Below are 17,514 nucleotides of genomic sequence, written 5' to 3'. Positions count from 1 at the left end.
AGTTTGGGTTAGTTGTTGTAATTCCACTATTGTACTGCCCTTTGAAAAGAAAGTTGTATCATTTGCATATAAAATAGATTTAGTAGGTTTGAAATGTTACTTGGAAGATCAAGCAATTGAAAACATACTAAGTCCAAGTACGGGCCCTGAGGCACTCCACACTCCACTAAAACCTCGTTTGACACCATCTTACCATTAACAGAGACAAACAAAATTAATGTTCAGTACTTAATGCACAGTTCAATCTTATCATGACTGTAATCCATGGTCACGCACGGGACTATCATTATTATCTGTATTACCTGTAATCCAGCGAATAGAAGGTCACGAATTGTGGATATTTATAGGCATGCACTGTGGATGCGATACTCCCTGATGTGTATTAACGTCCGCACGAGTGAGTACTATGACTATTTGCAGTACTATCCTGATAATTGGTCCAATTTGTGTATACCAAGGAAAAATGTGGTTCGGATTCCACTATAAACTGTAGGTCCCTTAATTGCCATTAGCTGTTTGGGTTATTCAATTCAATTCAAACTTCTTTATTCATTATTATTAATTAACAGCTGTGTCTAAGGAATATTAAAACATTGTATTTATCTATTGTCTACAGCTCAATAAGTTGTAACTTCTGTTACGGCCGTTTCGGCATTAACATGCCATCATCAGACGTCTTCGGCTGAAGCAGCGTCGTCACAGTAGAAACACATAACACGAACACGAACACATTTTACCATACTTGGGAATAACGAATAGAATTCTATCGAATAGCACTATTCATTAGTTTTTTTGGCTAACTTATATTTTATTAGTTTGTTTTTAAATTAACTAACTAATAACTTCTATCAGTTACTTTTTACGGGACTAACTAATAACCTCTAACTAGTTAGAATTTTCAACTAACTTTCCCAATTATGCGGAAGCATCTCAAATACTGGTTATTTATTTCACGTGATCAGTGAGGGTTGCATGCGGCCGTGAGAGGTCAGCACCCTTGTAGACAAACAACGCGGGGGTGGGGAAAGAGAAAGTCAAAGTCCAGTTGCTTTGGAATGCAGTGGGCCTGTGGAAGGGTAGTGACGGCCATTATCAACACCCCAAGCACTGATGGGTGGGAAGGGGAAATGTTTGTTTGGTGATTGATATATCATCTCAAGTGTCAAAACATTGTCTTTAGTTGGTGTTCATTATCTGACAAGTTTTATGTCATTTGTTTATGTTGTAGTAATGTAAAATGTGACAATGTTTGATTAAAACACAAGTACCAGGGGACCGATCTTGCTCGAGGTGTTTGATTTGTTCAAGAGGTAAAAAATAGAGCTTATAAGCCTACAAATATTTTCAGTCTTACTACGATTAATTAAGTAGTAAAGTCAATTCGTTTTTGTTATACTTCCACTTATCCTCAATTTAGTCTACAAAACTTTTTAATCTGGACGATCAATCTATAAAATGCCCACAATAAGCTTCAATCAATATAAAACTCATGATACATAACATCTGTTATCTGACGACCGTTATTGCATTAAGTCACTGGGATCGTGGAACGTTGCAACTATAATTACGGGATTGTGTAATAACTTGTCAATTCGTGCGGTGCATCGTCGAAAAATACAAATCTCCTTGGCCTTTCCTTTAGATTTTTAGTTCAATGTCAGTGTGTATTGTTTTGCAGTAAAACACTTAATGTTTTTGAACAGTCGTAATTATCCCTTTGGTTACATCATACAATGCAAATGTATTATACAAGCAATTTTCAATAGCATTGAAATTGGAGGAAATAGTAGGAGCCATTTTTTAAATCATATCTTGCGCAATCTTTACTCATATTATAGTATATATTAGTAACCAAGATGTGACATTAAAAAATACTTTAAAACAACTGCCCAACGAACAACTAATTTCTACTAAAACTAACTTTATTTTTTATCAGTTAGTTTTTCAACTAACTAATAACTTCTATCAGTTACTTTTTAAACTAACTAACTTATAACTTCTATCAGTTACTTTTTACGGGACTAACTTATAACTTCAAACTAGTTAGAATTTTTTACTAACTTTCCCAACTATGCATTTTACGAATACAAGTATACAAAAATAAAACTAACAGGCCTGTCGCACACACGTTACCGGTTGACATGATCAGAGCTAGATGCCGACTGGGGGTTAATCCTGCATCGTTGTTGGTGTGGCGGTGTTATCATCTGACCTTTGTACTCCTGCCTTTAGTCTATTATTGTCCTGGTTTAAAATGCTGTTGAATATGAAGTGTGATTTATATTGCGTTTCTCAAATGACACTTCATATTCAACAGCATTTTAAACCAGGACAATAATAAACATCTTCTAAAATCTCATGTGATTCTGGCAAAATCACTTGAAGATGGAACAAATGCCATCACAAGAAAATCCCAAATAAAATGCAATCCTGCCTGAAGATTTAAAATATATTTTCCCCAAAATTTATTTAAATTTCAGTACCCGTCCATCCCTATTTAAGGCCCTACTTAGACTCTCAGGTACTAATTTATTGTGCATTCTGTTTAAGTTGGTACTTACAGATGGGACCGCAACATATCCCCTACAATCATCTTTCATGTTTCAAAAAATAGTCGGTTATAGCTCTATAACCTACCAAGATTGGGTGATGAGACAAGAATTCCAAGGCCCACACAATATCTGTCGCACAGGTAGATTGTCAGGCACAACTATTTGAGTCATCTGGTCCACACAGTCCACATCAGGCAGAAACAGCTGTCCATAACCGTTCCAGCCACACACCCAAACACCACCACCCTCTGTCAAATTATAAAGATTGTCATGCACAATTACCCTCTAATCATCTGGTCCACATTATCATCTTATTCATCCAACAATAAAAACTCTCCTGACAAGTCATTATCAAATAAATCAGATTGAATGTAAATTAGCAATGACAATAAATAAGAGAGGAGGAAATTTAAATATACCCTGACAATGGTTAAGGAACTAAAGCAAATAAATGCAAAACTAGTCAATTAACAACCATTTTATGTTTAAAGAAGGCTTAAATTAAGGTAAAAATAATTTACCTGTTAGTGAAACAGTGTGTCGGGCACCGCAGGCTGCTGAGATAACTTTTATATCCTCATTGTGTGGATATTCCACAGCAACTGGTAATGCCTGTACTGACACGCCACTGCCTGCCTCTGTACAACAATACACAAGTCTAGTCAACCCACTGTAGCTAAAAACAGTGAAAACACTACAATGAAGAAATACAAATCAGTAACATTTTAATAATTGACATAAAATGGACATTAATATTTTGTGCTGTTATACTTAAGACGCAGATGCATTGATCTAGGAGTCCTTATACAGATAGTACTTGCTTACACATGGTAGTTGACTTCCAGAAATGTGGCACATGAAGCAGTGATTATTAACAGACTATTATCATCAGTGAAAATATTTTTCAGATACTGTAAATTACAGTTTTAAGTAAATTTATTTTCTTTTTTTACAGAATACTGCCTTGTACTTACAGACAAAAATTATGAAATCATAATTATATTTTAATATCTTAAATATGAATTCTTAATCCCTACCGCACTTAGTAAATACTACCTCTATATTTTTTGTTTGTTTATTCTTTATTTTGCAATCTATTGGTTAAAACCATTCAATTCAGCTGCTCCTTTTTAAATCTTTTATTTTCTTATAACAACTTTTAAGCATCTTCCTACACTTAATGCAGAGGTCACATCACAAAGATATGAAGGGACATCACTTAATAGAATTGACATGGGATAGGGTTGAAGAACCTTTTTAATTGGGCAGTGGGAGCGAAGGTCTTTGGGATCGACTTTAATGCAAACTTTCTTACATCATAACGCAATAACCACTGAAGATATTTAGCCAAACTTACCCAGGTTATTTCAACAAAGAGTAGGGTCAGGGATGATAATAAATACCCCCGCCGCAGCAAAGGGAAATGGAAAATAGGAAACCAGTGGACCTAATCTGGCCCGAACCCTTTTACAATTCATTAGGCTTCAATTCGCACATTCCCCAAATATACCTGGCCTGTGGGTAAGAGAGAATGATGACGTTGGTGCCCAGGGGGGAGGCGAAGGGCAATGGTATTGGGGGAAACGCTTTCGTTACTGAGAAGGCAATGGATCGGTTAAAGACTTTCTGAGAATAGCATCCTTATTGTGAGATCTTTAGTTGAACAAAATTTGTCGCAAACCAATTCTTTGGAACACTAGAGTAATAGTAAAAAGACGATTAAGGAAATGAGCAAATTATTTCCTCCTTAAACTGAAGCATGAGTAATATATGGACGGTTCAGGAAATCACCAAATATATTTTTTTTTTTAACTAAAACCTAGCCTATTTACCTAGCATTATAGGCCTGCTATTCTTAATTCAACCAACAGCCACGCACGCACATTTTTCTTCCTTTGCATAATATGTCGTTACAATTATGCTACCTGTACAGGGGTTTTTTTTTTTTCCTTAGGGAGGGGAGGGAAAATGCTTTTACGCACACAGGTAGCCAGCCTGTAGTGTGAGACTCCTGAAAATTATCAGACTACTCACTAAAAAACCCCCTCTACTCTGTTGGACACAGACCTGGAATTGTTTGTCACATTACTTCAAGTCAGGCCAACATGTGACCTAAGCCCTCAGGACTCGCGCCGTTTCTGGCATTTAGATTCTTAATGACCTACACCGCATCCCGGTCAAGGTCCTTCTTGGCGCGGAGAATACCCTGGATATAATGTGACACACAGGTCCAATTGTCCTCACCCTCCGTCATAATCGGTATGACCGTGTCCACCGACAGCAGTCCTACTAACTGTTGAGCCTCCAGGCGGGGCCTTTCCCAGCGCTGGCAGTGGAAAAATGTATGTTCCACGTCATCGAGAATGCCTGGGCAGTATATGCAGTCGGGTGACACGGCTTTGCCCATCCTGAACAGGTACGACCGGAAAAAGCCGTGTCCCGTCAGAAATTGGGTGAGGTAGAAGTCCACCTCTCCGTGCCGCCGATCCACCCAAGGTTGGACTTGCTGTATCAGTCGCCTGGTCCAGAGTCCCCGTGTCTCCTGTTCCCAGCCCTCCTGCCACAGCTGGTAGGTGCGGGTGCGTTCCTCTGTTCGTGCCTCGTCCTCCCCACGGCGCCGGTAAATTGCCTTTCCCTCCGCCGCCAAAAGTTTGACGGGGATGACTCCAGCAATCACCAGGACGGCGGGTTCGGACACTGTTCGGTAGGCAGATGCCCTCGGCCTACCTGACGCTGCCTGACGCTGCACTCGGGCGAGCCGCATCCTGTATGCCTCCTTATTTAGTGCGTCTGCCCACACCTCCGCACCGTACAAGAGTACGGACTGGACCGAAGACATTAACAGCCTTCTACGACTGGACCGAGGCCCTCCGACATTGGCCATCAACCGGCTAAGAGAAGAAACCACCCTAGCGGCCTTGTCCGCTGTACGGAAGATCTGATCCCGCCAGCTAAGCTTGCTGTCTACCATGACCCCAAGATACTTGGCAGAACGAACAGTTTGAACCTCGACGGCTCCCACTCTCAACGGCACGGATGGTGTCAATCCGTTTTTTTGTCAAAATCACAATCTCGGTTTTGCTCAGAGCAAGCGAGAGACCGTGGTCTGCCATCCATGCGTTAATGGTACGCATAACTCGGTTTAGCTTTAGCTGAGCCAGCTCAACGCTACGTGCAGATATCAAAGCTGCAACGTCGTCTGTGTACCCAACCAAAACCGTTTCCTCAGGCATTTCAGACCTTAGAAGGCTGTCATAAGCGACGTTCCAGAGGTCTGGGCTGAGTATGGAACCTTGGGCAGCACCAGAAGTGACACTCATCGTCCGCGGGCCCTCCGCAGTGTCATACGTTAGGAGGCGAAACCGGAGATAATCCTCTATGATGCGCATGAGGTATGCCGGCACGTGGAAGGTGTTCTCCAGAGCGTCCAGCATATTGCACCACCTCGCAGAATTAAATGCATTTCGCACATCGAGCGTTACGAGCAGCACAACCCTGCGAGAGTAGTGGTTGAAATCCTCAGCTCTCATCACGGCTTGCTTCACCTCCTCAATCGCATCAATCGTTGATCGCCCCATCCTGAATCCATACTGACGAGGGGAGAGGTCCCCCGCAGCGACAACGGCTGAATTTAGCCGGGAACGGATCAATTTCTCGAGGACTTTGCCAGCCGTATCCAACATACACAGAGGTCTGTAAGAGGATGGCAGATCTGGGTCTCCCTTGCCCTTCCCAACAAGCACAAGCCTAGCTGTCTTCCAGCACAAGGGGAAAACCCCTTCAACCAGGTAGACGTTGTACATGCTCAAAAGGATCAAGGGGTTGGTAGTCAAAACCCTCTTGAGGACTTCACCGGGTACCCCATCGGGACCAGGAGCCTTGTTGTTCTTCAGGGATATGACGGCCGCCACCAGCTCTTCAGGGCTGAAAAGTGGGACGTCGTCCACCCTTCCAAAATCCCGCAGTGGGCGCAACGCGTGAGCCGGGAAAAGGGACTCGACCATCCTCTCCATAGTGACCCTGTCCATGACGGAAGGTGGAGAGCGGGTTCCAAGTTTCTTGGTTACAAGTTTGTAGCCCAGGCCCCACGGGTTGGAATCAACATCGTCCCTTAATTTATCCCAGCAACTGCGTTTACTCCGATTGATGGCTCGACGAAGATACCTCCTAGCCACCCTATAAGCATCCGACTTACGCCGTCTGTCTAGGGGTTCTCTAGCCCTGATAGCAAGTCTTCTGGCCCTCAATGCCGCTCGACGCAATTCCGCAATCTCGGCAGTCCACCAGCACACAGGACGCTTATTGCACCGGTATCTCCTGCGAGGCATAGACTCATCGCAGGCCGAGACAATCAGTTTCATCGTGGATGTAACTAACGCCTCTGCATGAGGCACGCCAGTTGCAGGATGAACCACCGGCGTTCTTCGTAGGATGGCTCCATTGAATTTTGCCACGTCCAGTTTTTTAATGTTCCATCGAACGGGCACTTGACGAAACGCTGCCACTTGTCTCTGATGACCATCCAGGACGTCAAAAATTATGTACTGGTGGTCACTGGCCGTGTAATCCTCCAGGACTCTCCAGGCTCTGATCCTTGGCAAAAGAGACTCAGATGCAAGGGTAATGTCTGGGATCGTTCCCCGCATCCCAGGGCGCCGGAAAGTTGGCGTATTGCCCTCGTTGACGACAACGAGTCCGGCTCTGGCAGCAAAGTCCAGAATGTACTTGCCCCGGGAATTTGTGAGGGCCATTCCCCACTCGACAGCCCTAGCATTAAAATCCCCACCCACGACGACGTGTCCTGTGGTATTGCGCACGCTCTCTTCCAGGCGGTCTATCTTCTCACGAAAGTCACGGATGGCCTCATTGGGAGTGAGGTAGACACTTAAGTAAGTGACATCCCGGCACCGAACCCAAACGAAACCTCGGCCCTTCGCGTGCCCGTACTTGTACTGTAGCTGCATTACGCGCCCAGATTGCAGCAGTACCAAGACTATCAGGGAACCAAAAAGCTGGGTCCCTATCACGGTACTGGTACTGTTCGCTGACTAAAAGCGCGTCGACATCGTGTTCTAGGGCAAGCTGACATAGAAGTGCGTCAGCCGTCCTGGATCGCTCAAGATTGCATTGAAGGATTCTTATCTTTGTGGGAGGGCTTTTGCTTGTTGTAGTGCAGATTTAAATACACTGCACTTTCCAGACCCAGCTATATGAATCAAGTGTTTTTCAGTGAGCCCATTTTCTTTGCAAAGAAAACAGGACTCGACTTGGCAGTCCTTACGGATGTGAATATTTTAGATGAATTAGGAATAATAGGAAAAGAATTACGGTGGTTCACTTCATATTTAGAAAACAGAGAACAGTTTGTTGAAGTGGACTACGTAATAGAGAAAAGAAATACTAAATATATTGAAAACTTTAGATCTCAGCGGCAGACACTACGATATGGAGTACCCCAGGGATCGATCTTGGGGCCTCTTTTGTTCCTCTGTTACATTAAGGGGTTACCAGAGATGATCCCGGTCAGTGATGGATCTATGTGTCTGTATGCTGATGACTCTAATGTTTTGTTTTCAGGAAAATCCAATTTAACTATTGAAAAATCCTCAAACAGGAGTCTCCTCTCTATAAAAAAGTTTTTGGATGAAAGAAATCTGCTTATCAGCACAACAAAATCAAATCTAATATCCTTTTCAACTAAACAATCAATAACAGCATTTGAACCTAATATTTTTATAAAAACAGACAAAATTGATCAGGTAAACCAAACAAAGTTTCTGGGACTGGTTATTGATGAAAATCTATCTTGGGATAATCACATAAACTATGTAGTAAATAAATTATCATCTGGCATTCATGCCTTGCGGCTGATGTCCAAGGTTTGCAACTTGGAAACTCTTAGGATAATCTATTATTCTCTAATTCATTCCCACATATCCTATGGAATCGCCATTTACGGAGCAACAACTAAGGCAAATTTGGATAAAATACTTATAAAACAAGAAAAAGCTATTAGAGTGATCATGAAATTAAAAAGAACAGATTCAGTTAAAAATATCTTTCCTGAATTGGGTGTATTAACAGTTTACAGTTTGTATATTTATGAGACAATAATTTATGCAAAACAATTTCATTTATTATCCACTGCAAGTAAATATAACACACACTTTCAAATTAAACCTTCCTAGACATAATTTAGAATTCTATACCAAAAAACCTTCATATGCAGGCTTAAAATTTCTTCAAAAATTACCGATTTCACTTAAAAAAGAAAATAATACAAACCGATTCAAAAGCCTACTAAAAGACTTGTTGATAAGAAACCCATTTTATTCCATCAAAGAATTTTTAAATTGTAATCTCGAAACGACCATTTGAATTCCAGTTACTACCTAGTTTTACTCTAACGTAACCTTCTAAGATTTTGTGATCTTTTAAAGTTATAGCACTCATTTTTAGTTTTACTATATAAATCCTTTGTGAATGATTTTAATTATTTAGTTTATAATTTTTTGTTTATGTTAGTTTAATGACACTATTCAAGACATATTGTCTAAACTTTGTGAATAAAGAATATTTGATTGATTGATTGATTGTGACCGACCTCCCCGCACCGAAGGCAGTTCTTGCTTCGGTCGGGTCCCTTGCAGTTTCGGGAGGAATGGCAGGAACAGAGGCATTTAAAACACCTCTTTACTTCCACTCTCCGTCTGAGCCTGCAGTTGACCCAGCCGACTCTCAGATGCTGGAGTGCCAGCACCTTATTGGCATGTGCGTCTGCCATTTCGGCGACCGCCATCCGCTGCTTTCTCCTATTCGGTTTTGTGAGCCACACCTTAAGAAAAGCCGTTTGCCCACCAAGCTCGGGGATAGCTTTCTTCAGGGCTTCCACAACATCAACCTCCGTCGACACACAATCAATGTCTCGAACCTCGACTGATGTCTTTGGCTCAAGAGAACGGACGGTGCCCTGGCCTTCAACAGCTGCCTTCAGTTCGGCAGTAAAGGCTGCTTTGTCTTTCGACCTACCCAGTTCAAGGAGAACGTCCCCGTCCCGGGTTTGTCTAATCGGCCGTACAACCGTATCGGTCTGCTCTGGCTTAGCATTGGCCTTAATTGCACCCAAGACCTCGGCAAAAGATCTCCCCCCTGAGGGTTTGACAATGATTGCCTCCATCCTGGGCTTTTTTGGCCGCAACCTTTTAGGTGCAGACACCGAGCCGGGCCCAGTTTGGGCCACGCCAGTTGGCTGTGCCTTCACTGCCTCATTCTTCATGGAGGCGACCTCCGCCCGCCTCAATTGCCTCTTCTCCTTTTTGGAAAGGCGTTTTTCCCACACAGCCCCAGGTGTCTCCACCACTGACCCCTTTCGGGAACTTCCCTGAAGAGGGGTCGTGGGTTGCTGTGCCAGTTGGCGCCTCGCTCGAGCTGCAGCTACGTCCGAAAAGGGTCTGGGCACAGCAGACGAGAGGTCCGTCTGAGTCGCCTTGGCCTTTACCGTGGTCTTTTTGGTCTGGACGCCTTCTTCTCTTTTTGGAGGACTCTCCGATGTGGAAGGCCTCCGACGTTTCTTCGAAGGCGGCGCTCTTTCATCGGGCAGGGACACCACCTTTTCGGCAATCTTTTCCATGGTCGCCTTGCTTACCAGACGGCAGGCAAAGACGAAGCCAAGGTCATCCTCTAGTTTTGCCATTCCATTTTTTACCACCTGATTTACGGCTCTCTGGGTCCGGAATGTGTCCAGCATAGCCTTAATTGTCTTTTCCATGTCACGGAGCCGGGTTTCAATGTTACTATCTGCGTCAAGATATTCCTGACGTAGAAGCACAATCTCCTAGCTTTCCGACCGCGACGTCGCTGTGAAGGTTTCCTTCGGCATCCCTACAACAGTTCCCGGCAATGCCAGTTCGACATCTACATCGCCAACATTTTCTGTGCTGTTTCCGGCTCCACTCTCCGAAGGAGATCCTAACGGGGGGAACGTAGAGCACTTGAAAGGTGACATAAGACATAAGACATATTTTATTTACACAAAACGTTCTTTACAAAGGACATTTCATACATAAGAACAGGTGTTTCGTCATAGTGATGTATTTTATAGTAAAATTAATAGTTAAAATAATTAAAATAAACTCATGTAGGATATCAGAGAATTTTTATCTACACTATAGGGTTCTCCAAAAATTCGTCAAGTGAATAGTAGGCTTTCTCAATTATTTTATCTTTTATTTTATCTTTAAATTGAGTAGCATTTAAATTTTTAAGATACAGGGGTAATTCATTGTACAATCTAAGTCCCATATATTGAGGGCCGTTCCTAAAAGTCGTCAATTTGTGATGTGGTAATCTGAAATTATATTTATTCCTTGTATTATAATTATGTGTAAATTTGACTACATCTGACAAATTTTCCTTAGTGTTATGTATCCAATTTAGAATTTCATTTATGTATAATCCAAAAATGGTGTGAATTCTAAGATTTTTAAACAGGTTTTTACATGATTTTCTCCTTCTTGATTTGGTTAAGATTCTAATAACTTTTTTTCAGTAAAATTAGTAGGGATTTGACTTCTGTTGACACTCCCCACAGTATGATTCCATACCTCAAGATGGATTCAACGTATCCATAGTAAACTGTGATACATGTATCCTGGGGTACACAGTTTATCAGGTGAAAGAAAGCAAAAGAAATAGATCTTAGTTTGCCTTTCATCTTATCTATGTGAATCTTCCAATTAATATGAGTATCAAGCAATACACCCAAAAATCTATGAGATTCTACTAAATTTGGAATTTTATCAAGAATTACATTGTTTTTTAAAGAAAATAATTTGATTATATGAGTTTTGTCAATATTCAGCTTTAAACCATTATCTGAAAACCAATTTTTCATACAATCCAAAGTGTTTTCCATTGATACAACTAAGTTATTTACTGAATCCTCTCTTATAATTGCTGTTGTATCATCAGCAAATAAGATTAAATCTCTGCCAATAGCTTTTGGAAGGTCATTAATAAAGATCAGGAAAAACAGAGGGCCCAATATTGACCCTTGAGGTACACCATAATTAGATAAATTCCAGTTTGACATATGTTTCACACCGTTTTTGGTCACTATTGTTCTATACTTTCTGTTCTGTAAATAAGAGTCTAATAAAGAAAAACTTGTACCCTTTATACCGTAGTCTTTTAATTTAGAAAGCAAAATTGAATGATCCACACAATCAAAGGCTTTAGACAGGTCACAGAAAACACCAGCAGTAGTTTCAGACCTGTCCAAAGCCTTTGTAACATCATTAATAAATTCAATCAGTGCACTGTTAGTGCTGAATGTCTTTCTAAACCCAAACTGTTTTTCATAAAACAAATCATTGCTGTTAAAATAGTTTACTAGCCGGAAATTGATAACTTTTTTAAATATCTTTGAAAAATTACTTAAAACAGATATTGGGCGGTAGTTATTTATATCGGTTCTAGCCCCTTTTTTGTATATCGGAGTAATATGAGAGAATTTAATTTTTCCGGGAAAATACCACATTCAAAACATTTATTAATTATATCTGAGAGGTGCAGGTGGCGGAGATGTCCTTACGTTTTTCGGTGGTGGCGACCTCTTAAGCTTGGAGCTTCGATCAAAGGGGTTCTGCTCCACTTCAGACGTTTCTATTTGCTCATTGGAGCTCCTATTCAATGATGTGTTTGTAGGGTTTTTATTCAAATTCATCGTGTTTTCTCCAGCGCATCGTGCGGCAAGGAGCGGCCCGGAATCAGTCAGGAACGGGTATACCCTCGGGGACAAAAAACCCCTACCCCGGTTCCCCGGGGCCCGACCTCCGTTTGCCCAGCACCAGATACCTGACATGCCGGGGGTCGCCCGTCGCAATGCAGAGCCCGACCTCTGCATCCATGCCGCACTCCCTGACCAAGGACCGAAGTGGCTGGTTTCTCACGACCCACTGATAAAACCCATCGGCAGTGCAGAGCACACATCAACCCCTGCAACACAACAGGGGCACTCCCAGGGACTCCCAGTGAGTTCGTCGGTCACCCTTTTAGTCGCCTCTTACGACACGCCCGAGAAGGCTGCGGTGCTATTCTAACCCGGTACCGCACGGGGGGACCTGTACAGGTTGCAGCTATTTGTAAAGATAAAACTGCAGAACCACCTAGCCAAAGAAATCTTATAGTTGTTTTTTTAATACTAATGTTAGACACGTATCCAATATAGATCCGTCATTGGATACACTTCCTTAGCCTTGTAAATTACTTAACATAATATTTTCATATGTTTATAATACGTCTTTAACTAACTTCAGAGGTTGCTTTGATTGAGGTCCCTAGCTGTTTATGTTTTCGTTCTTTATTATATTTACAAGTTATCTAGTTTTCTTTATTCCTGTAGTGGCTACCTGATCTTGTGTTTTGTCGGTTTATAATGTCAAATGTTATTTGCATAACAATTTCATTTTTTATGTGTTAGGTGAAGAGACCGCCCTCAATTTACTATAATGAGCATGGTCATTTCATCATTTCAAAATTACTCAACTATCTATCGTGACTATATTTCATTGGCCTCATAATTTGTGTATCGGGAAAAGAACGTTTCTATTAAATTTCTGTAATGAATTAACCACGGTACATCAATAATTGGAGATTATTGATATATCATCATGCGTAATTTTAATGTTATAAGATATAATGTTGATATGAATTTATTTAGGTACTTTTAACGCTTATACCTGGTATTTATATATATTTACTTTTGAAAATCCTTGAAATTTTGGGTTTGGTGTAGGAAGGTAGCAGCTGGCTATTTTTAATTAATTTTTTGTTGTTAGGTAGAACATCTTGAAAAATAACAGTATGGCTAATGTGTGAAACTGTACTAATCTTTAGTCTTATTTATGATAAGTTGGACTCTACTAGGCCTATACTAAATATGTACAACTTACTGGAAGTTTGTAAGCCTAGCTGCCCAGACATGTTCCAACCCCAGGTATATAAGTCTCCATCGGCCGTCACTGCACAAGAGTGCCAACCTCCACAAGCTACTGCCACCACAGTCAGGCCTGCCAACCCCTCCACTAATCGAGGTTCTTCTTCTGCCTCCAGTTCTCCATGGCCAAGTTGTCCTCGGCTAAAATCGTGTATTGTCAATTACTTATAAAAATTACTAACAACTATTCAGAATCTAACGAAATATATTTTTTTTATTTTTTAGGCCATATATGTGTTCCTACTTCGAATAGAAAAAACTTTTTTTAATAAATATTTATTTACAATCTATTCTATACTAAAAACAATAAGTAAATTTCATGACAATTTTAGATGAGTTAATTACACTCCAACAAGTGCACTAACATACAAAAAATGTATAAAAAATTGAACTACTTTCTTTGAGTAAAAGTTTGAGAAAGCTGTGATTTTAAACGTTACAGTTTTTATTACTGAACCAAAGTTAATGACTTAAAAAACATAATTATCATGATTGCGCAATAGTCTACTAATTGTATTTTGATGATATAATATGCAAATTATCACTTTAAAGACCATTTATACAGTATTAGGAGTTGATTATGAGTTAGAAATGACTGTTTTATGTCCTGTTGGATAAACCGTGGTTTTCAGTTATCTGTGGTCTGTTCAAAACACAATTTTACTATGTTTTTATGTCAATAAACACGTTCCTCTGATAATTCAACCTTTTAGCAAATTTCCCTATAGGGAAACACAGCTATTACAGTAGGTGGCATGGTAAGACCTAGGCCCGGGACCGATTTACTTTTTCATTTTGATGTCCCCAGAGGCCAAAAACACAATTCATTCAAATTTTTATATATGTATATATATATTTATATATATATATAAAAAGAAATTAAACATTAATAAAATTAGTACCCAAGTAAAATTATTTATTAAAACAAGGCCTGCTATTCTTAATTCAACCAACAGCCACGCTCGCACATTTTTCTTCCTTTATTAACATATATATATATATGTGTCGGTTGTAAGAGTTTTATTTTTGAAAGGATTTTTATTTTAATTCAAAAGATGATTTTATTTGATTTTGATGGAAATGTTATTTTACTTAAGAAGATAGCTTTATTTTTGTAAATGTAAATATGATTTTAACCCTATGGTGTATTTATTATTTCGTCAAGTATAAATGCTTAATTTAAAACAGAAGAATGTTTTGTTCTTAAAGCTGAGACGGGCTTTGTTGTCATCGAGACTTATCAGTTGTTAAGAGCGATAAGGCGCGGGCGAGCAGTGCACCGTCGAGCCACCCGTCCAAGCGCGCTGGAACCTGCCGCTGTACAATACCTCGCGACCTTTGCACTGCTCCTGCCATCACAGGAGGGTATATAAAGGGCTCTGGGTACGGTGGTAAGAGAGTCAAGACCCAGCACTCGTACGGTGCGGGCACCGCTAACACGGAGTAAGGTAAGTTTAGGGGAAACGTGTGCAATAGTTATATATTGCACCGTGCGGTATTAAAGCGAACGATAGGGAAACGTGTGTAATAGTTTTATTATATTGCACCGTACGATATTAAAGCGAACGGTAGGGCAACGTGTGCAATAGTGATATATTGCACCGCACGGGATTTAGAATAGGCGTTAGGGATTTCGGCCCACGCTTATTTTTACCCAACGTCGACTTTCGGCCATCGAGGCACTAACTAAAGCGAACGGTAGGGGAAACGTGTGCAATAGTGATATATTGCACCGCTCGGGGTTAGAATAGACGGTAGGGATTTCGGCCCACGTTTATTTTACCCAACGTCGACTTTCGGCCATCGAGGCACTAACTTAAGCGAACGGTAGGGAAACGTGTGTAATAGTTATATATTACACCGTACGCATAGGAAGCGCGTGCAGTAGTTATATATTGCACCGCTCGGGGTTAGAATAGGCGGTAGGGATTTCGGCCCACGTTTATTTTACCCAACGTCGACTTTCGGGCCATCGAGGCACTAACTTAAACGAACGGTAGGGAAACGTGTGCAATAGTTTTATATTGCACCGTACATTTAGGAAGCGGGTACAGTAGTTATATATTGCACCGCTCGGGATTAGAATAGGCGGTAGGGATTTCGGCCGACGTTTATTTTACTCAACGTTGACTTTCGGCCATCGAGGCACTAACTTAAGCGAACGGTAGGGAAACGTGTGCAATAGTTATATATTGCACCGTACGTTTAGGAAGCGGGTGCAATAGTTGTATATTGCACCGCTCGGGGTTAGAATAGGCGTTAGGTATTTCGGCCCGCGTTTATTTTACCTAACGTCGACTTTCGGCCATCGAGGCATTAACCAACATCGATTACTAGGTCTGTGATAGCTGTGATGAAAAGAGTTAGGTGTTAAGCGGGATAAACTTGAATGAGTTCGCGAACCAGCTTGATCGGACTATGGAAACGGGGGTTTATGGGGTAAAAATAGGTTTTTCCTTGTATTATAATTATGTGTAAATTTGACTACATCTGACAAATTTTCCTTAGTGTTATGTATCCAATTTAGAATTTCATTTATGTATAATCCAAAAATGGTGTGAATTCTAAGATTTTTAAACAGGTTTTTACATGATTTTCTCCTTCTTGATTTGGTTAAGATTCTAATAACTTTTTTTTCAGTAAAATTAGTAGGGATTTGACTTCTGTTGACACTCCCCACAGTATGATTCCATACCTCAAGATGGATTCAACGTATCCATAGTAAACTGTGATACATGTATCCTGGGGTACACAGTTTATCAGGTGAAAGAAAGCAAAAGAAATTTTTTTTTTTCTGTTGCAGCAAACCTAAGTACTCGTTAAACTAATTCTATTTAAATAGGGAGTAATTGTGATATTTTTAAGGTGACATTTTAGTGTAAATCCAATCAGGCAAATGAAAATTCGCTAAGTCTGCAGGTTTGCTGCGGCGGGGGTATTTGCTATCCCGACCATGCTCCCGGTCCCGTAGGAGACAGATTAGCGAGGTTATATTGTAATTTGAAAAAAGCGTTTGGACAAATATGACTTCAACACTCCAGTAAGTATGAGGCAGCAAAGTTTTAATTTTGAACAATAATCATGTATGCCAGACTTTATCAAACGCCCGGGCTACGTCCAAAATAGCAGATGAACAAAAACGGTCAAGATCTCATTTGATTACATTCACTATTCTATGCACTTGCTCGATGGAATCCAAACTGATGGGAAGGCAACAATAATTTTTTATCAATTATAATTTGGAGTCTTTGTAAAATAAAGTTTTACCAGGTTTCGGAATAACAACAATTTGTGAAACCTTCCACTGTATTGGGAAGTATTCAAGGCATAAAACTGCATTGAAAAGTACTGTAAGGAAAACTATTCCTTTTCATTTACCTTTTCAACACAATACCTGTTATCATATCACAACCAGAGGCTTTTTTGCAGTTTAAATTGTCTTTTATTACTTTAGCTACTCCAGATGTCGTAATAATTTTTATTGGAAAATCAAGTTGATTTGGAGGATTGATGTTTCCAAAATCTCTTTCTTTTATTGTATTTTTTAAGATGATGAGGATAACATGATTTGACCTAAGAGTTAAAACTATTAGTTGGTGATTAAGATAAATTTAAAAGGATACTAGTTTTTCAAAATGTGTTCAACTAGGCTCAAACATACACATGTGTTTATAGGTTCAAACATACATTAAAATTTGGGCGAATAGTGTTTTGGTCTATGGAGATCAAAATAAAAAAGTTAATCGGTCCCAGCTTTCTTCTCCAAAATTTGATAAAATTTTGTAAAAAGAATAAAAAATCATGGATCTACCAGCTACAGTATTGTCCATTATCTATGCAAAAGGTTTGAGGAGGTCTTAGTACTTTACTGGCTGAACAAAGAAAAAAAAATTGAATTTTACATAATGGGAGTAAACAAAAATTAAAAATTGAATTTTTTGTAAGAATAAACTTGTACAGCAATTT

General features: G+C 40.2%; 1 protein-coding gene across 1 annotated transcript in view; it reads right to left on the bottom strand.

The window, feature by feature from the left end:
* LOC128987591 (uncharacterized) overlaps nucleotides 1–17,514 on the bottom strand; it is a 79,445-nt gene that overhangs the window by 37,754 nt on the left and 24,177 nt on the right. The window contains exons 5-7 of the mRNA XM_054408523.1: nucleotides 13,505–13,689; nucleotides 3,074–3,190; nucleotides 2,638–2,800 (exon numbers count right to left, since the gene is read on the bottom strand). Of these exons, the coding sequence (XP_054264498.1) occupies nucleotides 2,638–2,800; nucleotides 3,074–3,190; nucleotides 13,505–13,689 (465 nt within the window). The remainder of the gene's footprint in view (nucleotides 1–2,637; nucleotides 2,801–3,073; nucleotides 3,191–13,504; nucleotides 13,690–17,514) is intronic.

Source organism: Macrosteles quadrilineatus, unplaced genomic scaffold (genome assembly GCF_028750875.1).
Source record: "Macrosteles quadrilineatus isolate MER2022 unplaced genomic scaffold, UCM_ALF_1.0 Scaffold_2__2_contigs__length_208266976, whole genome shotgun sequence".
In the NCBI taxonomy this organism is placed as follows: domain Eukaryota; kingdom Metazoa; phylum Arthropoda; class Insecta; order Hemiptera; family Cicadellidae; genus Macrosteles; species Macrosteles quadrilineatus.
Note: the sequence above shows the minus strand (reverse complement) of the source record. Positions and strands in the feature narration are given on the sequence as shown.